This window comes from Caretta caretta, chromosome 8 (assembly GCF_965140235.1).
Source record: "Caretta caretta isolate rCarCar2 chromosome 8, rCarCar1.hap1, whole genome shotgun sequence".
NCBI classification, from domain to species: domain Eukaryota; kingdom Metazoa; phylum Chordata; order Testudines; family Cheloniidae; genus Caretta; species Caretta caretta.
In genome coordinates this window covers 32,945,690-32,963,513 of record NC_134213.1, presented here as the reverse complement: position 1 = coordinate 32,963,513, position 17,824 = coordinate 32,945,690, and the positions used below count along the sequence as shown (strand labels likewise).

The window sequence follows — 17,824 nt, the reverse complement described above, 5'->3', positions numbered from 1 at the left end:
TGTGGACAAATAAGATGACCACCCTCTTTCCAAATGCTTTTGTTGCTCTGCGCATACTTCTAACACTTCCTGTAACACCTGCCAGTGGAGAACGCAGCTTCTCCAAGCTGAAGTTAATAAAAACACATCTATGCTCCACAATGACACAGGAGAGGCTGGTCGGCCTTGCAACCACCTCAGTAGAGCATGAGCTAGCCCAGACTGTGGACCTTCAGGAAGCAGTTCAAATCTTTGCAACCAAGAAGGCATGGAAAGCACCACTTTGATTATTCAAACAGATAAAAATGCCAGTGTTTACTATGCAGACAAGAAAAGTTACATTTGCTGTTCAGGTGTTTGCAAGTTAAGTGTTACTTAAAATTTTTGAACAAGACATTTTAAGTTGTTAGTTCTCCTTTATTGGGATAGGTAGCAGAGCAGTACCATGAGAGGAGTAGAACAGGAAGAAGGCAGAAATGAGACCTTTCAAAGTTTTGGCCCAAGCAAGGGGGCATGGGGGCATCATTTGGGCTCCCCGCCTCAGGTGCCAAAATGTTGTGGGCCGGCCCTGGCAATAAGACACGTAGCAAACAATGAATGATAATGAAGGATAAGGTCCTGAACCTGCAAACCTGGATGCATGTGAATATTTAGCAATACCCATGTGAACAGTCCCATTCAACCCAGTGCATAAAGTTACTCACATATCTAAGTGTTTACAGGATTGGGGCCTGAAAGTTTAGTTATATTCTATCTTTGTACACACCTACCCATATTCTATCTTTGTACACACCTTCCATTGACACCAGTGGGAGAACTGCTGTGTGGCCTACTGCCAAAGGGTGAATTTCAACCCATACTTTTAAAAAAGACTGTCAGTAATAGGATCACCCATAGGAAGGATGATCTAGCGCCTGACTGCTCAGTCCTTACATTGATGCATACTCAACTGAGGACATTAGGACTACTTGTGTGAGTAAGCACTTACCAAGGTGAATGTCACAATCAATGCTTGGGTGGTTAGACCTAGTGGTCAAGGCTGGTGTCTGAGTCTGACAGCTTAGGTTGCGTTCAAGCACCAAAGTCAGGGGTCAAAGTCCAAGTACCAAAGCCAAGAGTTGGGACTGGAGTCAGAGATCAAGGGCAAAAACTGGAGCTCGAAGTCCAGGAGTGAGCAGAGAGGTAGGCCCATTGCTATAGCTGGCTGGGGAGTCCACCTAGTCTCACAGACACTTCCTGGTGCTTCTCTTGGACTCATGGATCAATTGGGGCCACAAAAGAAGACGTCAATCCAGGCTTCAGATGGTACTTACTATGGTGTTTATCTCCATGGGGCCTATGTGATATTATGCATGCAGCCTACCATGGCTGCTGGGTAGAGTCATGGAGGCATCAGCCACCCTGCAGGCCTGGGCTCTTCTCCCTACAGAACCTCACAATGAGCAACAATTGGGTCCCATGTTTATTTTTCAATAATTACTGGTCAGCAATTACGAAGATTGGGTGAAGGAATGAATTTCCTTTGCAGCATGTAATTTTCTATCCAAGGTGTAATCTCAGCATTATTTATGCTGGCTATAAATAAATTAAATTATTATATCTCTGAGGAAAACGACTTCTGTACATCAAGACCTCGAAATAGTGTGCAGTTTGCATGTTTAACGGGATTGTTCTTTCATCATGGAGTGGCGAAGAGGAGCTAATAACCAACTGATTTTAGGAAAACAACTGATGATACAGTCCTGATCACTGTACTTTACTTTGTAGTAGCTAATAGCCTGAACACATTGTGCTGAAGACCCAAATTATACAGCAATTTTTATACAGAGGTGGACGGGGCAGGGGAGGGGGTGTGTGTGTGCATGTGCATTTGTTGTTGGGATTGTTTCGTTTTGGTCTTTTCAGAACAACATGTGTGCAGTTTTTTGTTTGAAGAGCAAAGACCATGAGGGACATTAAGAGGGAAATAATTACCCCAAACTCTAATTATTCTGAGTTCTGCCATGTGCATTCCTCCTATAGGCCCTGATTCAGCAGCCCATTCCCTATTCAGGGAACCGCTTAACTTTAGGTGCTTAGGTCCTACTGACTTAAATATCACTTAACTGCCACACTGCCTAGGTCTATCCCTCTTCAGCAAAGCACGTACTTTAATCATGTGCTTAAAGTTAAGTGTGTGATTAAGTACTGAATAGGACTTAAACACATACTTAAATGCTTTCCTGAATTGAGGCATATGTTGTAACTTGCATCTCTGCAACTAGATGAAGTTATAGACATTCCTGGTGTGGATTCAAGTATACATGTATAATGGCTCTGGGGAAGGCAATATGCTAATGTCAAGTATAGTAGTTCTTTCCCCTTCCTGTATTTCACCTTTTCTATCTGCAGTGGTATAGACCAGAGTTTAGTCTTTTCCGGACTTTGCTATGTCTATATACCTATCTAGAGCGATGGATTATTATACAGAGTTAAATCTCTGACAGAAGGAGAGTGACACAAAATCTCCTAAAATCTCTTACTAAATCTATAGCCATAGATAAACACAACACTTTACATGTGAGCTTGGAAACGACTGTGATAGCGTCAATTACAATTCTTTTAAAGACAACACTTTCTGGGGGCTTATCCCTAAATATAATGCTTGTTACTATCACAAGCTGCATGCACAGACTTACCCTCCCCTAGGGCTCTTCTTTGAAGGATCTACCCTTCTTGATCTCTGTGGAATGATGTCCAAACCCTCTGCAAGGTCACCAGCTCCTTAAAGTCTGGGAGACAAGTGATAGTCCCACAGACTCCTTCAAACCCACTTTGGGTCTCTGGAAGGTCAGTCTGCCACTGCCCAGCCTGCACCAGTCCTAGTCCTCTTCTCCAGCAGGGTGTGGTGACCTGCAGTCTAAATCCAACAAACTGACAAAGTCCCTGGAACACAATCCCCACAGCAGGTCCTTCTGGTCCTTGTGCTGCTCCACTTCTGAGTTCTTTGGCTGCTTCCCACTCCTCTGTTTATAAACTCCTCCCCTTCCCATGGTGTTCTTATTGGTTCCACTCTCAGAGAATGTCTCTGGCTGTGTCCTGACAGGCTGCTTGCCCACAATGGAAGTCACCCAAGTAGCTTCAGATGGCTAATGAGCACACCTAGTGCCTGTCAGACCCAATTTCAGGATGATTCTGGTCCATCCAGCAGAGTCACCCAACTTAGTTCTGGCATGTTTACAGACACAGAACCCAAACCAAAAACCCTCCCCACTGTTTCTGCCCTTTTATTTATTTATACCAGTAAATTTATACCAGTAACTGCTGCAATGCATACAAGTGGGTTACACATGGATTCAGGTATGCAGACACTAGGATTTGTGCAATTGTTGACAACGGTCAGCAACAGACATCAATTAACTGAAACCCAATCCTATGAGGAGCTCCATCAGCTCTCCCAGGATCTGTATTCACTGCAGAGTCAAGTCAAGTTACCTACATTTGAGTTACTCTAGCTTGATTGAGAGAGGCCACACTTGATTGAGAGAGGCCACTAAAATGCTTGAACAGCTGTGTCCATACTGGCACCGTAGTGTGGCACTCAAATTTCGGGTGGTAGCACATCCCAGGGTTCTTAGTGAAGCTGTAAGTTGAGCCCCTCAATGAATTCTTTTCCAAAGTGGGAGAAGTTGTCTGTCCTTTCTGAGCACACAGGAGGAATTGTGGGAAGGTATTGGAGGTCTGACAGCACTAAATGGAGCTAGCCTGCATCCACACTGCAGTATGGTTGAGCTAGCAACTAATGCAGGGCCGGCTTTAGGCCGATTCCCCCGAATCGGGACCCTTGCCTAAGAGGGCTCCATGCCGGTACTTAAGAGGGCCCCGTGCTGGCGCCTTTTTAAGTTTTACTCACCCGGCAGCACTCCGGATCTTCGGGACCCGCTGCTGAAGACCCGGAGCGCCACTGGTGAGCACAAGCGAGTGTTCCAGTCGGGCCCCGCACTCCCTAAAGCCAGCCCTGAACTAATGAGCAGTGCTCACTGAAGCTGTAGCCTGCACTCCCGGATAGAGCAGCCAATTGGAGTGACTAGCAGAGCACGCTCCAGTTAAGAGTTTACCTTAACACTTGAGTTACAACTCGAGTTAACTTTGCAGTGAAAACAAGTCCACTAACTTCAGTGGTAGCTAAGCGTGCTCAGCACTTTATGCAAGCACTCGGCATTGCTGGGGATTAGGTCCTTCATGCTGAAGGGGGCATAATTGTTAGTGCAGAGGGGACAAAACTGTTTTCAACCCCCACGCTTATTTTTCTGAGACTTGTACAAAGAGCACCAAGTTGGGTCTCAGGCAGTGCATGTATTTGTCCAAGAACCAAGAGAAAACCTTCTCTGACACAAACGTGTCCCATAGGTATGCATACCAGGAGCAATTTCCAAAGGTGCCCAGCATCCAGAAGCTCCCAGTGGGCTGAGCTCTTCTGAATATCTGGCTGCTTATTTAGGTGCCTAAATGGGAGCTATTGGATACTGAACTCTTTTGAAAAGCTAGGCCAGCAAACCCTCAGTGAGGGCCCAAGCCTGCAGTCTTTGCTCAGGCAAACCTCCCTTTGACTACAGTAGAGTTGAGAGTGCTCAACTTGCCTTGATTTCCATGCAGCCGTTATTCATGTCTAATTGAATTGTTTTTTAATAAAAGTGCTGTACGTAGAGAGGCAGTGTTGCCCAGTGGATAGAGCACTGAACTTGAAGTCAGGAAACTGGGGTTGTATTCCCAGGTCTGCTGCTGCATGACCTTGGGCAAGTCAGACTGCAGCGCTCTGTGCCTCAGTTTCCGCATTTGTCAAATGGAGGTAATGATACTAACCTTTGTAAAGTGCTCTGAGATCTGATGAGAAGCTCTACATAAGAGCAAGGTATTTATTATGCATTATAACTCAGCCTGCTGTGTGTTATCTGAGTATTTTTACAGAAGCTCTGCTAGTTGACAGTTGGTGATTTAAGGCTGCTTTTAAAAAATAACAGGGAAATTAAAATAGAACCTCTGTTAATGTATCTTTACAGTTAGAAGTTTAAGAATAAGGCTAATCTGGTCACATTGTAGATATGTTGTAATTGCTGTTTTTGAATGTTGTAGCTTAATATATTAATACTTATGTTGTTAAAGGTTAAAATGTACATCAACGATACAAGGTGTGGCACGTGGGAAAATTGTTACTCCAAGAACCTTAAACTTTTCATTTTCTGACTTTTTGTATATTTAAATCATATATTATATATAGACACACGTATTATACACATAGCAAGAGATGTCAAGAGTAACAAGAAGGGTTTCTTCAGGTATGTTGGCAACAAGAAGAAAGCCAAGGAAAGTGTGGGCCCCTTACTGAATGAAGGAGGCAACCTAGTGACAGAGGATGTGGAAAAAGCTAATCTGCTCAATGCTTTTTTTGCCTCTGTCTTCACTAACAAGGACAGCTCCCAGACTGCTGCGCTGGGCATCACAACATGGGGAGTAGATGGCCAGCCCTCTGTGGAGAAAGAGGTGGTTAGGGACTATTTAGAAAAGCTGGACGTGCACAAATCCATGGGGCCGGACGAGTTGCATCCGAGAGTGCTCAAGGAATTGGCGGCTGTGATTGCAGAGCCATTGGACATTATCTTTGATAACTCGTGGCGAACGGGGGAAGTCCCAGATGACTGGAAAAAGGCTAATGTAGTGCCAATCTTTAAAAAAGGGAAGAAGGAGGATCCTGGGAACTACAGGCCAGTCAGCCTCACCTCAGTCCCCGGAAAAATCATGGAGCAGGTCCTCAAGGAATCAATCCTGAAGCACTTACATGAGAGGAAAGTGATCAGGAACAGTCAGCATGGATTCACCAAGGGAAGGTCATGCCTGACTAATCTAATCGCCTTCTATGATGAGATTACTGGTTCTGTGGATGAAGGGAAAGCAGTGGATGTATTGTTTCTTGACTTTAGCAAAGCTTTTGACACGGTCTCCCACAGTATTCTTGTCAGCAAGTTAAAGAAGTATGGGCTGGATGAATACACTATAAGGTGGGTAGAAAGTTGGCTAGATTGTCAGGCTCAACGGGTAGTGATCAATGGCTCCATGTCTAGTTGGCAGTCGGTGTCAAGTGGAGTGCCCCAGGGGTCAGTCCTGGGGCTGGTTTTGTTCAATATCTTCATAAATGATCTGGAGGATGGTGTGGATTGCACTCTCAGCAAATTTGCGGATGATACTAAACTGGGAGGAGTGGTAGATACGCTGGAGGGCAGGGATAGGATACAGAGGGACCTAGACAAATTGGAGGATTGGGCCAAAAGAAATCTGATGAGGTTCAATAAGGATAAGTGCAGGGTCCTGCACTTAGGATGGAAGAACCCAATGCACAGCTACAGACTAGGGACCGAATGGCTAGGCAGCAGTTCTGCGGAAAAGGACTTAGGGGTGACAGTGGACGAGAAGCTGGATATGAGTCAGCAGTGTGCCCTTGTTGCCAAGAAGGCCAATGGCATTTTGGGATGTATAAGTAGGAGCATAGAAAGCAGATCAAGGGACGTGATCGTTCCCCTCTATTCGACATTGGTGAGGCCTCATCTGGAATACTGTGTCCAGTTTTGGGCCCCGCACTAAAAGAAGGATGTGAATAAATTGGAGAGAGTCCAGCGAAGGGCAACAAAAATGATTAGGGGTCTGGAACACATGACTTATGAGGAGAGGCTGAGGGAACTGGGATTGTTTAGTCTGCAGAAGAGAAGAATGAGAGGGGATTTGATAGCTGCTTTCAACTACCTGAGAGGTGGTTCCAGAGAGGATGGTTCTAGACTATTCTCAGTGGTAGAAGAGGACAGGACAAGGAGTAATGGTCTCAAGTTGCAGTGGGGGAGGTTTAGGTTGGATATTCGGAAAAAATTCTTCACTAGGAGGGTGGTGAAACACTGGAATGCATTACCTAGGGAGGTGGTAGAATCTCCTTCCTTAGAAGTTTTTAAGGTCAGGCTTGACAAAGCCCTGGCTGGGATGATTTAATTGGGGATTGGTCCTGCTTTGAGCAGGGGGTTGGACTAGATGACCTCCTGAGGTCCCTTCCAACCCTGATATTCTATGATTCTATGATTACATTTATGGTGCTGATAACCATGTGATATATTGCAGAATCATATGCTAAATTGCATTTATTGCACCTTGGACTGCCTCTCCACCTTATCTTTACTCTGCCTACTCAGCCATCTCTCCTGGGACTATTGCTAATAGACATAACCCTGGAGAAGCTTTAAACAGCCACAAGTCGAAGAAAAAGAAAGAAAAAAAGAAAGAAAGATGCTAGATAAATATTTCCTTTTTTCTTTTTCCCCTCCAGCCCGCCCCCACCCCTGCAATAAATGTGTAATTTCCCTCAAAGTGATACTGAACCAAGGTCCAGGATGGGCAATATTCAGTCCTGGGCCACTGAGAGGTTTAAACTCCAATACCCTGAGACCCTTAATGGCTAAAGATTAGCTCTTATACCATTAAAAAACCAGGAATCCCTCTTAACCGTAGACTAAAGCATTTGTTTCTAACCATGGTAAGTCACAAGATATTCAGCCTTAAATCTGTGATCTGTTTATGTCTGGGGAAACTTGTTTGGTTTATTAGAGGTTTCTAAAATGCAGTTTTTGTAACATTCCACCCCTGCAGAGGCCTGTGCAGTAGCAGCTGGATGCACTGCACAAAGGGAGTCTGGTTTTAGAGACTAGCACCCTGTTTGAGTAGCCAAGCTATGCTCTTGGCAAATACATGGAGGGCTGGGGCAGCAATTCTCCTTCCTAGACTGGGGAGCAACTGCGGAACCATTTGGCAGAACTTGCTCCAGCCCAGTAGCTGGAGTAATTTCTTCAGGCCCTGTACACCTGTTCTGTGAGGCAAAGGATGCAGATGCGCCTAGACACATACCCTGTGCAGGTGCAAACATGTGAACGCATCCATGCATGTGCTTGTTGGATATCTGTTTGTCTAAACACACACACACACACATTTTATATATGACTTTGTATAAATGCATAATGATACATACAGAGGAAGTGAATATATTATGGTGTCTGGCAGAATACATTTCCCTGGGCAGGAGTTTGGGATAGCTACCTTACTCATGTGTGGCCTAGTCATATGTAGATTATGCAGTTCATCTCAAACAGATGTCAGTAAACTCTATAACCTCTCACACCACTGTGTATTTTGCTTCATGCCATATTTCAGAGCAAACTTATTTTAGAAATGTGTCCAAGTTTAACATTTTTGTTTTAAACGTGGATTAGTTTTCTTATATCCCAGGCCCATTGCCTGTAAAGCCAAGTGATTTGGGGTACCATCAGAGTATAGGCCAAAAAATTTGAACTTTTTTACACCTTTAAAAATGCTCCAAGACAACTTTTCTTTGACTTGATAGTTGTGATTACAACGTAGTATCTCACAGATAGCCCAGGTTAGAGGCTAGCAGTACACATCACTGGTGACCATGGAATTCCCAGCTTTCCAGTGTGCTACAATAGACATTTCTCACCCTGGTCGTTCTCAAGATATTCCACCTCTAAACTGTCTCTGGTCCAGTACTGAATGCTGCCTGCCTTTACCACTGGATCATTAGATATTTTCAACCCTTGCTTTTACCTGATATACATGAAGGATTTGGGGAGAAGGAAATAATTATGGCAGGATCCATTTGATTTTGTTTTATTGGGGTTTGAAAGAGGCTCAGAGGCTTGAGATATTAGATGTGCTCCTGCCTGAAACAGGTTAGAGGGCAGAATGTAGGTGATTGGAGATGCAGTTTATCACCAGGGGCTGCTTGGGACAGGTGTCCTTCTCCTGTTGGCAGGTTGTAGAGGTAACTTTTAATGATGGCATTCCTTCACATGTGAAGTGCTTGACTTTACAACCTTAACAATGTTCTTTTAATGTGTGTGGGGTTTTTTTCCCCCATGGAATATGTATATAAATTCCAGCTAATGTGTGCCATTAAAAAAACTGCACTCATTGCCCCAGGTTGCTGTGGCAACCATGGTAGCTTCCGGTACTTAGAACAGGAGATAATGTGGTGCTGCAATTATCGTAGACTGGCAAATGTTAACTTTTTTTTAAATGGTGCCCATTAGTTTACCTGACTGAGATCATTTTTGTTACCTCTGAGGTTTTTGCAGAGATCTGAACGCCTTGCTTTTAAGAGCTTTCTTTGCAAGCCTCAGAAGTCACAGCCCCATTTTAGTTGCTCATCCGTACTATATATTACGGAAAACCTTAGCACATTCACTCCCTGTGTACAATAATGATCAATTACCTCCTAGAACTAAATCTAGGAAGGAACCTGACCCTGCAGTGCGCAGAAACCTTAGGGCTTGCTACCGTACCTACGAAAAACTCTGTGTATTCTAATAAACTAACTCCACTGCACGTATAGAAGTAGAAAAAGCCCCACCTTCCTACATGGCTGTTGTGGATGGACTTCCCATGCAGGAGGATATGCCCATGGCTCCTGCATGAGGTGCGGTTTTGGTCAGTCAGCTGCCTCAGATCTGACACCGGTACTAAGGGATGCGGGAATGTGGTTTACATTTGTTCTTGGCTGGTTGGTTGTTTCAGCTGTGGAATATGGGTTTTTTCTGCGTAGTTAGTAAGGCTGGTCACCAACTGTCAGAGAGGAAATGAAGCTGCTTGGACTTTGGAGGGAGATGTCTGCCTAGGGCTCCAGGGACAGGCTGCATATGTCACTTTGGTGGCGGTGGGTGGGGTTTTCAAAAGCACTCAGGCTCAGCCTAACTCTGCTCCCACTGAAGTCCATGAAATCACACCCACAGTCTACAGTCATTTAGGACCTGATCCTGCAGCCCTTACTCCTGTGCAAGTTGATGAGTGTTTATTTTACAAAGAGCATGGATGCAGGTCCTCTGCATCTCCAGCATGAGCCATGAGTTGCCTTGGAGGCCACACCCCACTCCCAGTATGCCCCCTGGCCCTGCACACCAAACAGCGGCATGTAAGGGATGTCTTGGGGCTGAACACAGCCACCCATGCCTATAGCAGATGTGGGGTGGTCTCCTCTTGCTCCCAGGAAGCGGGACAGGCAAGAAATAGCCTAGCACATCCTTATGCATAAAAGATGCATTTTTAACCTAAAAAAGTCTAGCTCTACCTCGATACAAACATGCATGAGAAACTACCATTGACATTGCAGAGGGCCCCACTGGCCCAAAATGCTGTAACATAGAGAGTAATATCACCAGCGCCTCTCCATGCCAGGAAGCTGCTTCCCACTTGCAGACATATTTCTTTTCATTGGTAATTTTTCAGTATTAAAAAATAATGCAGGCCCCAGAATCACACCCCAGCATAGCAAGCAGGCAGATTTCAAATGATTTCTTCAGCACTAAAAAGACACAAGAGTGTTTTATTTTAAATAGCTGATCCATATGTCTGCACTAATGTGCTTCTATCCCCCCAGAATATCTGCAGGGTTCCTAAGGCCCTGCTATGTATCCCTTGGGAAAAAAAAAACAAATTCAGAAAACTACCTGTGCAGGTGTCACTCATGCCTGCTAAATACAGCTTGCAAAATTCACACCTTATGTGCCAGATCCTTCAGTAATACTGACCATTAAATTCCTAATACTTCTACAAATATAATCCTCATCTCTTTTCCAGGTGTGAACAGTGCCTGGCCAGTGACATTCACAGGCCCAGTATTTAAATAGAATTATTTACTAATTCTCCGAATAAATCGAATTGGTGAATATTATCTGTCTGTCCTGGGCCCATTTCTACTCAGACTGGCAGCTGAGCTTTCTCAGAGCAGGACCGAATCCCGTTCTCTGTGTTGAACTTCAATCATTTGATTATTAATTCCTTATCTGCCATTCTTGCAGCATCCCTCTGCAGTGTCTATTATTACAAGGGCCACTGACTTAAATAATTGATAGCAGCTTGATCTCTAAAGATCCTGCCCAGAGATCAACTCCAGCACAAGCCCTTGCGGTGCGTGTCCACCTCCCCCAGGGTTTCCCCTTCCTCACCAGGTAGGAGCAGCTGGTTTCAGGCGGTCCTTCTCGAGTTGACCCTTCTGCCCTCCCCGAGGTAGGAACGTGGCGTTGTGGTTTTCGAGTCCTCTCTCCGCCCCCGGAGCAGACCCACGGCTCTGGCTGCCTTCCCCTTCCCACCCGGAATTTGAAGCACACACACACAACGGGAGGCGTTTTTAAAGAAAACGTTTATTTACAGATCTCAGCAAGTACAAAGTATTAGACACGGTCGGTGTCAACCCCAGATCTTCTTCGTTATGAAACATAAGGCGCTTTCTCTCGAGTCGATGGCAAAGGAGGCCGGGTGCAGATGCTGCTTTCTGTGCGCTAAGCTTGGAAGGAGGTGAGGACACAGGAAGGAGTGCGTTGCCGGCAAGGAGCCCTTATTACTAGGGTGAATACATTACAGGTGACATTGACTCCACCTGGGACAGATGGAAGCTACTGCTTTTCAGTTTAATAGGGTTTCCTAAGGTAACGAGGCACAAGTTCCAGTTAGTTCCCTCTGCAAAGTGATATATAGTTTTAGAATCTCCTAAAAATAGGGGGGAAATAGCCTTTTGTTCCAGAGCCAACATAAATACTTATGTTCCGATTTTGGAATAAATAATCCAGTTATTATATATCCATATTAATAGTGCCCAAAATCTCACTGCAGAAATAAATTAAATTATTTAACACTTCTTACCAAAGAAAAAAAGTGACATTTCCCTTTCCTAACGGGATAGCGATATGAATTTACAAGTTGAGCTGATAAAGTGTCCAGTTCTCCAGGATGATAATACTCTGGTGATTATTTTGTCCTGGGCTATAGACTAACCTGCGAGCATTACACACCCTCCGGGAAGTAATGGAGTGAGGTTAGTTATAGGTCTGGCAGTTGCTTTCGCTTCCAGATTATTTTCCCCAGCCCATTTCTGGGAAATGACACCCACTCTGGCCATCAGAGATGAGATCCCGTCTTCCTCCAAGGGCTACCCAGCAAACCCTCTTTGCAAAGTTCATGCACCCGTTCCAGATGCAAACACTCTCCATGGGTTTGTAAACTCAGGTTCAATCCCTTCCGCAAGTTCACTGATTTTGGGGGCACCAGCGATCTCTCCGGAAGCCCTTTGTCCAAGTTTCCGTCTGACAAGCCCAGGACCCCGTCTTAAAGGAGAAGCGCGTTCACAAAAACATCCCGCAGAGCGATCTAGCTCGAAAGCCACCATCTCGCAGACCACTTGCGGCAGGCGAGAGGCTGCGGACGGGGACCAGTTCCGTTTGGGGGTCCTGCCGCCCGAAGCTGGCCTCGGCCCACCCTTTGTAGAGACCAGTCATTTCGCTGGAGCAAACTGTCTGCCAAACTCTGCTTCGTGCCCGGCTTAGGTCATGCAGGGAGAGGTGGGGGAGGCGCTGTCTGTCCACCCGCCCCGACCCCAAGTCTTTACACGAGCGAGGTAACAGGTGGGATCTTGGCGTTCTCCTCTTCCCAGGGTTGGAGGTTCTGCAGCGCAAAGAGCGAGGAGTTGTGTAGACAGAGGGGGTCGGGCTGGATTGAATCGTTCAAGGATTTCTGGAAAGCGTCGTGCTGGAGTTGGAGCATCAGCCTGCTCGCCTGTTGCCGCTCCGCTTCCCTTTCCTCGGCGGTCTGTCTCCTAAACACACACAACACAGATCAGTTCAGCAGCCCGCAGCTGGCACCCCCCTTCCTGGCTGCCACGCGTCTTTGTTCCTCACCAGCCCGGCTCTGCCTCCGGTACTGCGGGGACAGGAGGCCTGGGGCCTGGCCTGGGAGCCCTGTCTGAATGACTGGGGACTGGGAGGGGATATTTCTTTTCCCGGGAAGGGTGTTTGTTGTCCGCCGCCCCCCTTTTCTGATCCCCTTTCCCCAGATCTTGGGGCTGGGAGGCGGGTTTCTGAGAGTCAGGCCGGGATCAAACCAAAACGCACTCACTCGGCATTGTGCAAACAGAGGGCCGGTTATTTACGCAGCGCCCCAAACAGGGTGCCCGGTTCTTGGCAGCGCCCAGGCCTGGACGGATCGCCCCCCCGGCATCTCAGCCTGGGGTGCTGAGCCCCACTCCCCCCATAGGCCAGCCCTGCAGCACCCGCCGGCCCCAAACCACGGGGGGGGGGCGGCCTCCCTTGTGCTGCGGCGAGATGTTTGGGGCGCACTGCAGCGTCTGCCTCAGGGCCCTGCCCAGGATGGGACCTACCGCTGGCCCCAGCAGCCTAGGCCCCTCTCGATCCTGCCCCCAACACAACTGCAGCGCAATCCGCACCCTGCCCGGGAATCGGCTCCGTGCCGGCCGCGCGCACTTTGGAGGCGTGTGTAACGAGACCGCACACCTGTGTCTGTTCAGGTTATACACACCCCAGGTCTCCCCCACACACCCCATATGTAGATACAGAGACGTATTCTTCTTGCTTAACGCCTGCGTCTCCAACAAGTTGTTCTAACATCTGCCCTGCAGCTGCAGAAGGGGAACCTCCGATTTACATGGCGTTAGCCCGGACAAAAGAACTGGCGCTGTGTCTGTGCTCCCAGAGACATGACAAAGGGCCCTGCAGCCTCTGTGCCCGGGAAAAACCCTCAGTTAATGCTGCTGCTAAATAGCACGAGAGCCCTCCATTCTGACATCCCAGTGCCTGCCCAGCGTATTTATCAGTCTATTGGGTTTGTGTGCAAAGCGTTGAGATGACATTTCAAAGGTAATTGGCTCATTACGGCTTTTTCGTGCCACTAATACATATGTCTGAATGTCTCGCTGGGTTTATGGCATTATTATCGATACTTTTCGGTAATTACAATAATTGCTGCAAGGCTTGAAATTTCCTTAAATCCGACCGCAATCCCTTAAAAATATCGGAAATCCAGTTATAAGAAACCAATAATTTTGTAAGCAATATTATATATAGTGGCTAACACTATTAGCTGCTAATACCGGTGATCGTACTGTGAAAGTCAATTGCTCTAATTCAGGATGTTTCATACTAACATGCAAGAGAAAGGGCTGTACTTCGGGAATTTATTTCCATTTTAAACAGCTAAAAATATCCCGAACACAGCCCCGTCCTTTACACCAGAAAACTAACACATAGTCTTTGAAATAATATTTCAGTAGAATTGCGCACGAAGATTATTGGAGGAAGATTATCGGAGGAATCGAATTACAGACACAGGGTATTTCCGAAAGTTATTTTAGACGGCCGATAATCACACCAAATCCCATATTTTCTACATGTTGAAAAGAAAGGAGGCAAGCCAATTAGCAAACATAGGATGCACAATGCTCCCTCGCCTTGAATGTTCTATTTTCTATTTTTCAGACCAGCCGCGAATGGATAAAAAGTGCAGTGATGTTTTCTGAGGAAATCATTTAAAACAACCACTTTCCTGCCGTGCAGATTTCCAGTGAAATGTTGCTGGTTTAAAATCTCAATTAAAAGGGTTGTTCGCCTATACTTCATCCTGGAGAGAGGGGGAAAAGGGGACCAAAACAGATTTTAGCTCGTTTTTCTTGGCCCTTCTGTAATCAAGACAAAGCAAGTGACATTTTTACAGATAATTTTACTGCTACGAATTACATTCGTCAATTTTTAATATAAAGAAACGGAAAATCAGGGTATGGAGCCACTTTCTAGATGTTTACGTTCATATAGTCTTAAGAACGGGACGAAGAACAACGCTGTTTAATTCGTTTAGGGGCGGGCTAATAATATGTCCTGCTTTGGTTTAGCGAAATGTCACATATTTTAAAACAACCTGACTCCAAATCCGCCGCGCCAGGGAGGCCCGGCAATTTCTACAATCCAGACAGCTGGTTTCTTCGGTATTAACTCGTTTTGGGGCGAAGTTGAAGAGCAAAATATCCTTTCTTTATGCAATGCCTTTCCCTGCGTCTAATACTAAAGGTTCGCCCTTTTAGCAGGTGTAGCGGTGACAGCGCTCCTCCCTGCCTGCAGATCGACCAACTTTGAGGTCTTCCTTTGCCACGCGGCATGGCACAAAAGTGGAGACACACCTCGCCGGGGGTCCATTTCTACCCCTCTGTTAGCTGTTAAGGATCTGCCCGATTCCCCGGAGGAAGGCCCGCCCGGACCCTGGCAGCTACTGCGGGAAAGGTGGAGCTTTCGCTTTGCAAGGAGCAAACGGACAGAGTTACACCGAGCAGAACCGGGGCTCGGTGGGGAGCGGCCGCAGCTGAGCCTGAGGCCAGGAGTCGGAGATAGAAACACTGCTGCCCTCCATGTAAATGAGGCGGGCAGGAAAGGGACCGAGGGGGAAAGAGGCAGCCAGGGACTGGGGAGATGGGAGCGGGCGGAGGGGGGACGTGGGGAGGGGAGAGGGGTTAATTGGGAGCGGGCAGGTCGGGAGGGGACCGCAGGAAAGGTAAGTCAGGGGCAATAAGAAGAGGGCGCAGGAGTTGCATGAGGGGAGACAGGAACAGAAGCCCAGAGGAAGGGGGCCCTGGAGGGCAGGGGTCCCGGGAGGGAGCTGCCCAGCTAGGCCCGGACTCACCGCCACTTGGTCCGCCTGTTCTGGAACCAGGTCTTGACCTGCGCGTCCGTCATCTTGAGGGACTTGGCGAGCGCCGCCCTCTCGGCCGAGGCCAGGTACTTCTGCCGGTGGAAGCGCTTCTCCAGCTCGCAGATCTGCACCCGGGAGAAGGAGGTGCGCGGCTTCTTGCGCTTGGGCGGGGTGCGGTTCTGGTAGGGGTGCCCGATCCGCCGGGTGACGGTGAAGGGGGTGAGCGCGGCCGCCGCTGCCCGGGGGACAAACAGAACCGCAGGTGAGAGCCCAGCACCCCCAGCCGGACCAGCCCTCTGGCCCCAGGCCTGCAGCTGGCGCAGCACCTGGGCGCAGGGCCGGCGGCTCCCTCCCAGCAATCGCCATAGAGCGAGAGTCCTGCTGAGGCTTCAGGGCCTGGTTGGGATCGGCAGCCCAGGAGCAGCGCACAGGGCACGGCCCTGAGCAGGGAGAGCAGAGCTCCCAGGACCCGGGAGGAACCAGGATTTGGGTTCTTATTGTATTAACGGGGGCGGGGGTTTGCATGGGCTTCCCATCCCCAGGGGTATGGAGCACATCCCTCTTCATTTTAATGTCGGGTTTTAGTCTTTTCTCTCTCCTCTTTCCCAAAAACAAAACCAGAATTTCTCCAGGGGGGAGGGGACATCCTTGCCAATGCTTTGCTGTAAGTACTACACTTTATTTATTTCTCTCCCCTCGTCCGTCCGTCCCCCCATCACTTCATCCTCCACAGATACAGTTGCCAAACCTGCAAGAAGATGCGCAATGTTCAGAGCACTTTCTGCAGATTATATTCTGTATCTGGCGCTCAGTTTCCCCACTTCTCTCTCTCTTTAAAATCGAATCCTCTTTATTTACACCCGTTTAAATGCTAATCGCCGTTATTATCATTCAAGGTTTAGATTCTTCAGGACACACTCCCTAATCGGATTATGGACGGGGATTACTGGAGTGCCTCCACTCCATTTCCACCCCTCTTTGATTGTGATTAGAAACGATATCTGGGCAATTGGATTTTCTGAATGGAAATTTCAGGGCGATCCAGAATCGGCTGCAATTTCTGTTCTGCCAGCAGCGATACGGGAATAACTAAAGCACAGTTCCCGTGTGTTTTGTCTGTCCTTGCTACGTCTGCTGGGCACACAATCCATACACGGTTGTTCGTCAGTTAGTGCAGGGGTAATGCAATCGTTACAGTGGGCACAAAAACTGGAACCAAAATGTATTTCTCTTAATTAGTCGGTTCAAGGTAATGCTTCCTCCCCTCGCCCGAAAGAAGTAACCCCCTATTTTAAAAAGCTTTCCTGTCCTGCGCCAGGTGCAGTAACAGATGTGGGGGCTCTAAAAGCCTGGAAAGGGAAAACCCTGACACGTTTTTATGCTGTTTTAGTGCAGTTTGACTGTAGCAGAAAACTTCTTGGTAAAACAGGACTCTCAGGGTCATGTTAAAAATCAGCCCTTACCTGTGAATCTGTCCTTTACGAATCTCCTGCTGCTCTCCATCCAAGGGAAGTTGAGGCTGCCAAGGCTGGGTACAGCTGGCATAGCTGGGATGGCACTAGAAATTGGAGGTGGCACAGCCCCAGGGATGGGTCTGTGAGCTGGCACCCTGATCACTCCAGCTGGAGCCAAGCTCAGATTCACACTGTAAGATCCAGAGTCTTCAAAAGGCGCCCCGATGCCAGGGAAGGAAGCTGGAAGGGAAGGATAAGGGGCACTTGTTCTGCTCACAGGGCTTCCCAGGTAATTTGTGTTGTCTGATCCTCGGGGGGCAGGCTGGGAAGAGTTTTCCTGATCAGAACTATTTAAAATCTGATCAATTCCAAAGCTGATGGGTTCGTGTTGATGCTGGGTCTGTGTGTTCGTTGGCTGATCCATCCTTGGTGAATAGAAATATTGGCTCAAAACTGTATGAATTCCCCTATAAAACGCTCGCTTTCCTTTACAGTAGATCCATGTAGGTCCTGGTGTATGTCAGACTGAAACTTTGCCAAGAGTGGTCCAGCCCGACAGGCTCTGTGTCATCTTTTTTGAACCAAACCTTGAGTTTCTGCTTCTAATTTCTGTCCTGCAGCTGCCATTGGACGCAATAAACAAGCCTCTCTCCTCCCATTGGCTCCCGAATTTCAATAAAGGCCTAATTCATTGAAATAGGAGCTTAGGGACTGTTCCAAGGTGACATCATTTTAACAAACGAACAATAGGTCAAATTTATTAGCTAAGATAATGTGCGGCGGATATTACAATAGCATCTGCGATTGTTGTCCTTAGAAATTAGCGATTTGAAATTTAACAAAGC

At 47.2% G+C, this 17,824-nt stretch overlaps 1 protein-coding gene across 1 annotated transcript; it reads right to left on the bottom strand.

The window, feature by feature from the left end:
- Positions 1-11,185: 11,185 nt before the first annotated feature.
- Positions 11,186-17,540, bottom strand: TLX3 (T cell leukemia homeobox 3). The gene is made up of 3 exons (XM_048860776.2): positions 16,989-17,540; positions 15,517-15,760; positions 11,186-12,649 (listed from the first exon to the last, which is right to left on the bottom strand). Exons 1-3 carry the CDS (start codon positions 17,401-17,403, stop codon positions 12,439-12,441), a joined length of 870 nt encoding a protein of 289 aa, XP_048716733.1. The 5' UTR covers positions 17,404-17,540; the 3' UTR covers positions 11,186-12,438.
- Positions 17,541-17,824: the final 284 nt, after the last annotated feature.